The sequence below is a fragment of the Gigantopelta aegis genome, chromosome 4 (assembly GCF_016097555.1).
Source record: "Gigantopelta aegis isolate Gae_Host chromosome 4, Gae_host_genome, whole genome shotgun sequence".
Lineage (NCBI taxonomy): Eukaryota > Metazoa > Mollusca > Gastropoda > Neomphalida > Peltospiridae > Gigantopelta > Gigantopelta aegis.
Window position 1 is genome coordinate 116,156,746 of NC_054702.1, and position 9,829 is coordinate 116,166,574.

At 40.6% G+C, this 9,829-nt stretch overlaps 1 protein-coding gene across 1 annotated transcript; it reads right to left on the reverse strand.

The window, feature by feature from the left end:
• Positions 1–6,239: 6,239 nt before the first annotated feature.
• On the reverse strand, positions 6,240–8,900 carry LOC121372558. The gene has a single exon (XM_041498951.1). It carries the CDS (start codon positions 8,311–8,313, stop codon positions 7,078–7,080), a length of 1,236 nt encoding a protein of 411 aa, XP_041354885.1. The 5' UTR covers positions 8,314–8,900; the 3' UTR covers positions 6,240–7,077.
• Positions 8,901–9,829: the final 929 nt, after the last annotated feature.

The window sequence follows — 9,829 nt, forward strand, 5'->3', positions numbered from 1 at the left end:
TTTTAAAAATAACCGTGAATGTCGTTATGACATTTTTACGACAGTGGAAATATGCAAATACAAATATATTTCTTTTCGTAAAGTCTTGAGTATTAGTTGCTAAATAATTTTTTTTATAATAAGCAAACACTCGGTGTTTGTTTATTATTGTTGTAGGTTTTATTTCATTTATTTTGGTAAAAGAAGGAACTGGATATTATTTGCAGTTCGGCATTCACAGAGAGAGAGAGAGAGAGAGAGAGAGAGAGAGAGAGAGGGGGGGGGGGGGGGGGGGGGGGAGAGAGAGATTACACTGTAAATCGTGTGACTTTAGCTTGTTTTTTTACCGGCCTCGGTGGCGTCGCGGTTAGGCCATCGGTCTACAGGCTGGTAGTTACTGGGTTCGGATCCCAGTCGAGGCATGGGATTTTTAATCCAGATACCGACTCTAAACCCTGAGTGAGTGTTCCACAAGGCTCAATGGGTAGGTGTAAACCACTTGCACCAACCAGTGATCCATAACTGGTTCAGCAAAGGTCATGGTTTGTGCTATCCTGCCTGTGGGAAGCGCAAATAAAAGGTCCCTTGCTGCCTGTCGTAAAAGAGTAGCCTATGTGGCGACAGCGGGTTTCCTCTAAAAAAACAGTGTCAGAATGACCATATGTTTGACGTCCAATAGCCGATGATAAGATAAAAAAATCAGTGTGCTCTAGTGGCGTTGTTAAATAAAACAAACTAATCTCCCGCTATTGCCTTTGGCTGTAAGACGAAAAGTATTCCCAGTCACTCAGTCTTGTCAAGTCTCTGGTTGTATCAGGAGATGGTCAAGTCAATATCAGTATTCCCAGTCACTCAGTCTTGTCAAGTCCGGGTTGTATCAGGAGATGGTCAAGTCGATATCAGTATTCCCAGTCACTCAGTCTTGTCAAGTCTCGGGTTGTATCAGGATATGGTCAAGTCGATATCAGTATTCCCAGTCACTCAGTCTTGTCAAGTCGCGGGTTGTATCAGGAGATGGTCAAGTCGATATCAGTATTCCCAGTCACTCAGTCTTGTCAAGTCTCGGGTTGTATCAGGAGATGGTCAAGTCGATGCTAGAGTCGGGTCTCGCCCACGTAACTCCGTAGAACAAAGCGGATCAATTAATAAATCAATAAACAGATCGATAGAATGCAATCATATCCGACACATTAATATAAAGATTGAACGAAAGAATGAACAAGCCTGTGTACGAACGAATGAATGAATGAGTTATGGGATGAATAACTGGGGAAATGTGTAAACTTTATGCAACAAGTGGACCACGTAAATAAAACAAGTTTTTAAAACAACATGCTAGTTTGGAACTTAAGTAAACAGCGACAGATATTGTTATTTATTGATGTATTTATTGAAACTTACATTGTTGTATAATGTAATGTTTATAATTAGGACAGGGCCTCGTAAATTGGATAACTTGTACCCAATCGTTTCACACATTATATGCTATAAAATGTTTTTAATCAAGCGATAAACATGGACACAACACTGGCCACTGATATTTCAAATTTATTAGGTGTTGGTGAAAAAGCAAACAATAAAAGAAAGAAATGAAAATAAAAGACCCAACGTGTTACACCAACCTGTGTACCTGCATGGAAACCAGTTTGTCGAGGTTGTCATGGAGCGAACTGTAAAACACTGGTCAATCGATTCCAACAATAATTGATATGTGATTAATGTCCGAACAAATAATTATGTCCAACGTAAAGATATTGTCATCGTCACGATTTGAATCCATGACTCTATGAATCAAACGGCCATAAATAAACAAACCAAATTACGAGAATCTAGAGCAGTTACAATTAAAACTACATTACACGTCACTTTAAAATGTTTTCGGTGAGTTAGAAAGATGTAAAATGTGTTCAGTGAGTTAGAAAGATGTAAATGCTTTCGGTAGGGTTTTGGTGAGTTAGAAAGATGTAAAAAGGTTTTCGGCGAGTTAGAAAGAAGTAAAAGGTTTTCGGCGAGTTAGAAAGATGTAAAAGGTTTTCGGCGAGTTAGAAAGGTATAAAAGGTTTTCGGTGAGTTAGAAAGATGTAAAAGGTTTTCGGTAAGTTAGAAAGGTATAAACTGTTTTCGGTGATTTACAAAGATGTAAAACGTTTTCGGTGAGTTAGAAAGATGTAAAAGGTTTTCGATGAGTTACAAAGATGTAAAAGGTTTTCGGTGATTTACAAAGATGTAAAAGGTTTTCGGTAAGTTAGAAAGATGTAAAAGGTTTTCGATGAGTTACAAAGATGTAAAAGGTTTTCGATGAGTTACAAAGATGTAAAAGGTTTTTGGTGATTTACAAAGATGTAAAAGGTTTTCGGTGAGTTACAAAGATGTAAAAGGTTTTCGGTGATTTACAAAGATGTAAAAGGTTTTCGGTGAGTTACAAAGATGTAAAAGGTTTTCGTAAGTTACAAAGATATAAAGGTTTTCGTAAGTTACAAAGATATAAAGGTTTTCGGTGAGTTAGGAAGATATAAAAGGTTTTCGTAAGTTACAAAGATATAAAGGTTTTCGGTGAGTTAGGAAGATATAAAGGTTTTCGTAAGTTACAAAGATATAAAAGGTTTTCGGTGAGTTAGGAAGATGTAAAGATTTTCGGTGAGTTACAAAGATATAAAAGGTTTTCGGTGAGTTACAAAGATATAAAAGGTTTTCGGTAAGTTACAAAGATATAAAAGGTTTTCGGTAAGTTACAAAGATGTAAAAGGTTTTCGGTGAGTTAGGAAGATGTAAAGATTTTCGGTGAGTTACAAAGATGTAAGGTTTTCTCCACCAAAATGGAAGCCATCGTGGATCTAGCCAGACATCAAAGTGGCCCATAAACGTTTTGTTATTGATTTCCATTGTCATAGAAACACTGGAAGTGGCTAAGACCGTAAACTATCCCTTATCTTGATGGGCCTCGAGTAGGATTTGTGTTCGGAAACACTTTTGTGTGTTCTGATTCGGAACATGGGTTTTTTCTTTACTTTTTCCCCCACACTGTTCATTTACTACTAAAAATGCATGTAGACAAACTGCCGACTGGTATAGCTAAGACGTCATATGAGGGACACCTACATTGTCATGTGGAAAAGGTGGTGTGGAAAAAGAGGTGCGATTGGGTGGCCAAGTCTCATCTGGCTTCGCCCCCCCCCCTCCCCCCCCCCCCTACACACGCACCTAAACCAGTGGTCAATACCTTACCCATTTAGCGGTATGGCAGCTTTTCTCAACTTCTAGCCGTGGTGAAATGGTGGCACGTAATAACCTACACTGAACATGCAGTGCTTGGATACCAACGCAGCACCTACCTGGCCTTGAAACCCAATAGTAAGACCGCTACCGAACTCTGTACTGTTAAGACAGTTAAGACTGATCGGTGCCGATTTTGAATCCCAGTACCGGCTCCCGCCCATAGTGAATTTGAATCCCAGTACCGGCTCCCGCCCATAGTGAATTTGAATCCCAGTACCGGCTCCCGCCCATAGTGAATTTCAATCCCAGTACCGGCTCCCGCCCATAGTGAATTTCAATCCCAGTACCGGCTCCCGCCCATAGGGAATTTCAATCCCAGTACCGGCTCCCGCCCATAGTGAATTTGAATGATTCAATGAGGAAGTGCATTACAACTATGCAAAGTGAGTTTGAATGAGACAATGGGAAGATTTGAGTGATTTAATGGGTGTACGGTCATTACGTAAAGTCAGTTTGAGTGATTTAATGGGTGTACGGCCACTATGTAAAGTCAATTTGAGTGATTTAATGGGGTGTACGACCACTAAGTAGTCAGTTTGTGTGATTTAATGGCGTGTACGGCCACTACGTAAAGTCAGTTTGAGTAATTTAAACGGGTGTACGGCCACTACGTAAAATTAGTTTGAGTGATTTAATGTGATGGGCAAAAAATGTATGTAATTTTATTTCATCTGGTTCCACTGTGTCGAGTAGCCTTGTGCTTGAATTTTGTGCGGACCTAGGGTAGTCATAGACGTTACCCGTTATCTCAGAAATGAGCAGCTTGACCCCCCAATGTTTTCTGATTCACTTCAAGGAAGGAAATGGTTTATTTAACGACGCACTCAACACATTTTAGTTACGGTTATATGGCGTCGGACATATGGTTAAGGACCACACAGATATTGAGAGAAGAAACCCGCTGTCGCCACTTCATGGGCCACTCTTTTCGACTGGCAGCAAGGAATCTTTTATATGCACTACCCCCATAGACAGGATAGCACATACCACGGCCTTTGATATACCAATCATGGTGCACTAGCTGGAGCGACAACTAGCCAATGGGCCCACTGACGGGGATCGATCCCAAACCGACCTCGCATCATGCGAGCGCTTTACCACTGGGCTACGTCCCGCCCCTTGATTCACTATAAGGGTGAGGGGTGGTAGTATTTATATCCGTGGCGTTTATGTCCATTGATATCTTGCATGTAGTTTTAGCCACATATGTTACTATTGTCGTCTATGTGATTTGATTTGGTAGTATACACCCTGTATTCCACCCAGTTAGTGTCATTCTACAAACAAACCACTGACGTCGTGACCCATTTGTCTAGAAAAAAAACTACAAAAAGACAGCAGTCATTGACATACATGTTGAAGATGTATCTACAACGATAGAAATATCCAATCTACATCGTACAGTATGACAGGGTAGGCTAATTCTAATTATTTAGTAGTTTTACACGAACTATAGAGCAATGTTGATATACATTTTTATTATTTTCAAACAACATATGATGTCAAATCACAGTATTATAAATAGTGAGTGTAAAAAGGCAATGTGATCATATGTTTAACATTAGCATGAATGGGTTAATTTGAGGTATACGTTATAACAATAATCGTGTTGTCATCAACAGAGACAAAACATGGGTACAGAACAATGATGTGAGGTATAATATATAATGATATTATCACCAACAGAGACAAAAGATGACGAGTACCAATGTGAAAACAATGATTAGGAGGCCCATGTTAAAGGTACGAAACCTAGACACACTGGACGGTATGTTTTACTGGATGGTATGTTTCCAAGTTTCGTTGATCATTATTGAGTCAAGCTAAGAATACGAGCTCATTTGCTGATTGTCTCTATGCCAGTTCAACACACTGGCTTCACGTCTGGTGCGCATCAACATGTTTATCTTACTCACTTTAAGTATCTTCTATTGGCGTAGACAGAATTTTATACTGGGGAATTGGCAACCACATTGACTATAAGTCGTGTAATGAGGCAACAAGAAGATATAAAAGGTGGTGGGTGAGGGAAGTGTGATTGGTGGCCCGGCCTCAATGTCCCCCTCCCCTATACACACACCCTCTGGATACGCCGATGATACCTTTTAGAAACGCACTCAATTGATTGGCCGTGATATGTTATAATTCTAAACATTGCAACTGATCACAAATATGAGTGTTTAGATTTGAAATATTGGGGCTCTGAGGCACTGGCAAAAGTTGTTGGTGGTTATAAACCTAGTAATAAATTGCACACGACTAGATGTGAGACAAACAAATATTCCAATGAAGGAACCAAGTTACAGGCAGAAACACCAACCAGTGTTGTGAGAAGACTTCGTACCTTTAAAAAGTATCACGTGTTTGCTATAGCCCGACCAGCTCGTGAAAACTCTACTAGTTTACATTCAATTGTTCTTCCTGTTTTTGTTCATTGGATTTCAAATTTTATTACTATAATATTTAAAACATAAAACAAAATGGCGATTTACTAGAAAAATAAAACAAGAGGGACTTAAAGGGACATTCCTGAGTTTGCTGCATTGTAAGATATTTCCGACTAATAAAATATTTCTACGATTAAACTTACATATTAAATATATTTTCTTGTTTACAATATCAGTGTCTGTATATTCAATGTGTTTCTGGTCGTCTTAATATTTGTAAGAAGCCCAAACTGGATTTTGTCTTCAAATATATTTATACGTACGAAAAAATATATTTTAGGAAATAAAAAATGAAATTTAACCTAGTACAAATATTAGAACGATCAGAAACACGTTTAATATACAGCCATTAATATATTATGTAGAAAAATATATTTGATATGTAATTACAATCGTTAAAAAGTCTCTGTTAGTCGAGAACATCTTAAAAATTGCAGCAAACTCAGTAATGTCCCTTTAATATTACAAAATAAAACAAAATGGCGACTCAATGCTAAAATAAAACAAAATGATTTAATACTAAAATAAAATGGCGACTCACTACTAAAATAAAAGAAAATGGCGAATTACTATTAAAATAAAACAAAATAACAAAATAACGACTTACTATTAAAAGAAATGAAAATTACGTTGTCATTACTAAAAACAAAATAACTCGTTATCTAAATTAGAGACTCGGGTTATTGCAAACCAGGTTTTGTAAGGATGGCCTAAACTATAAAATACAGCATCATTAAAAACAAAACTCAACAATGATCCAGTTCATTTTCAAAAATATATAAATAAATAATCCTAACCAACGTAAAGTTAATTAATTATTCATGCACTTCTTATCATTGCACGTTTTGTGTTATGATGATGTCCTGTAACCCAATAGTCAGAATCCAGACACGATAACACAGCTCAAAGATGATTGAGGTATTGTCATGAGTGTTGGATCCAGCAGTTTAAAAATAAAGTCTGAACTCTTGCCCATCACCAGAGTGTCTGTCAAAATTATTTTCTATTTCTAGAGCTCCAACATTTAAAGGGACACTTTACTAAATATATATAAATATACACACACACACACACATACATACATACATACATACATACATACATACATACATACATATATCAATCAAAATATAAGTGAGATTCTGTACATCAAATTTAATAATATGTTAACTGACTGGATCCGGCACTTTATAACTATGTACAGATTTTAACACCTCTTGGTGTTATGTCATACAACCTACATGTTAGTATTACTTCACAGCCGTTTCTTTGTTACGTCTCTATTACACATACACACATTCTGGTGTTACGTCACAGACACCTGGCATTACATCACACACACACCTCCTGTAACTGACAACTACACGTTATGACGTCATACGCACGCCTCCTTGCACACACATACAAGGTCTCTGTCTGGAAGGGTCTTTTTGACAGTTTCTAGGGGAGGAAGTTTCATCACTGCCACGGGGTGCGACCTCTCGTTGATCGTGTTGAGCGACGTCTGTCCTGAGGATCGCAGCAGCTCGCCGATCTGTTTCTTCTTCCTAGGCCGGGTGGGCGGCATGGGGCGCACCACCCTCGACAGCGCCTGGTGGTCGTGCTGGGCGTGCAGAGGGTGGTTGTCCACCGATAGAACCGCTCTGGGCGACTGTAGCAGCTTACTGGAGGTCCTCGTGCCGTACTTGCCTCTTTCGTTAAACGAGGTTGTCCTGCTCACCTTGCTCCCAGAATCAGCTTTCCAGGGTTCGGCGATATAGCCGTAAGGTTTTTCTGACACAGGTACTTCACTTGAGCGTTTGTGAATCGAGGAATCCGCGTGATTTGAAACGATGGCGTACGCTAAGCGAGAACTTTCCTTCCTGCCACAATCCGTGAAGTCCGCTGAGTCGACACCGTACACGCCGGTCCTCCTAAAGAGCGGGTCTCCCTTCACAGACGTGATCCTCAGTCTCTGTTTGTTGAGCTCGTCGTCGTACACGCGCGGTGACCGGGGCACGCCGAACGAGCCGCTGTCCAGCAGGAGCTGACCTCGCTTGTTACGCGTGGATAGACTCGACATGCTGGACTTGGGTCTGGACGAGCTGGCCGAGCGCACACCCTGGAACTCCATGAGGTCCGAGTCGCCCAGCTGAGTTCCTCTGAACGACACGCTCCGTCTCGAGACGGACGAGGCCAGCTGAGAGTCACGTGACGTGCAGACGTACTGACTGTCCTTGTATACACTCGTCTGAGAGGTCGAGTCGTCTGACAGGTCGTCGTGGTCCACGTCGTTGTAGAAACCCATGGACGTCTTAGACCGCCCACCCCGCTGTTTCCGAAAATTCAGGCGCTGAGACAGTTTCTTCTCAGTTTCTTGAGTAGAGACGTCACTTCCGGCAATGCTCCAGTTATCGTCATCTGTGACTGTCCCCGAGTCCTCTTCCTCTACCAAGGCACACTCTCGAAACCGATGATTCAGCTCTTCCTGGTCCTTCAGCAGACGTAAAATTTGCTGAGCTTTCGATTTACGAAAACCTTTATTGAGCTGTGATAAAAACTTCTCGGTTTTCGTACTGACACTGTTTTTGACGTCTGCGTTTCTGGTGCTATTCTCCGCCATAGTATCCATGTCTGAGAAGAATGAAGCCTTCCCGTTTGACCGATTAATTGTAAAAACTAATCTTAGAGTTGTTGAGAAACTATTTAGCCGTGACAAATGTGATCCTATTTAGTATCGTGTTTATGCTGTGTTAGGCACACAATGAGCGCTACACGCCATTTCACCCAAACAGAGCGCCGTTTGGGAACAGATTACAATATAGTAATGATACGGGTCTAATTATACCGTATGCAACATCTCTACACGTTGCGGTTAACACAGACAGGAGTTTTGAGGGAACACACTAACCAGTCAGGACGCTCAGTGGTCGATTCGTCATTCTAGATAACATTTTCCCACTTAAAATAGCACTGATTTCGAACACACTCAGCATGCATAAATTAATTAAGAATCCCTGACTGGGTGATAATTTCCGTGAGTGTCACCGCTGGATGACAAATGTTTAGAACACACTTGGTCTGCTCCCAGAAACCTCTCCTCATCAGCTAAGACCATCTTCTGTAGACGGGCAACACTTACCAACCGCGATGTGTTTTTACGTTTAAAATGAACAAATGTCTTTCTAAAGATAAACTTGGTTAGCCCACTGCCGTTCAGGTCGAACCATTGTGCCGCTCGCACGCCAGTGAGTGGGTCGCTATGGCGCAGTGTACACACAATTAATCCATAGGATCTGTGGTGGCGCGGGAGCCAATACACACGCTCTACCCGCGCTCGAGCCTCGTGGTGGTGGTGAGCACTGAGGCGCTCATTAACGGGGTAATCGGCTGAATGGGTAGAGTGGTCGACACTGAGACCCATTATGTTAGGCGGGGAACTGGCGGCCACGACACAGATTAGAAACACTAACACGTATCAACAAACAACCCATAGAATAACATAGATGTTTGTGGAAATATTTGTTATTCAGTTACTCGGAGATAAACATTTGCTGGCTATTATCAGTAAATAATGTGGATAAATCGGTATGTGGGGTAGGGCACTCTGTTTACTGGTTCTGTCCACTTAAGGTTTAGACAAGCCTGCCCTGGCACAAGTTCTGACGTGTGTCAGGAAACGTGCGCAGGCCAGAAGAGGATGAAGGGATAAGTGGCTGTAATTTTACATACACTGTAATTTTTCGTTTTAGTGTTATAACTGGTGTGGGTTTAAAACCTAATAATATCTTTTTATATGAGTTTTAGTCTGTTCGTTATATACTTGCCAATTCATCGGGTTCATTTTGCCGCAAACCGACTTAAATAATATGTAACAATAATAAACATTACGATGTTTAACATAGGCCTACAATATACATTCATTAAATTGAAACTGGTTGAAAACATAATATAATGATGCACATATTTAGGGTTTAGGCTAAAGCCCATAAAATACACGCACGCGCGCACACACACACACACACACACACACACGCGCAGACGCACACGCACCATGAATGGGCACTATAACTATAACTATATATATATATATAAACTATAACTCGTACTCGTAAACTCTGTTAACGTGCCTCTATCCAATTAAAACC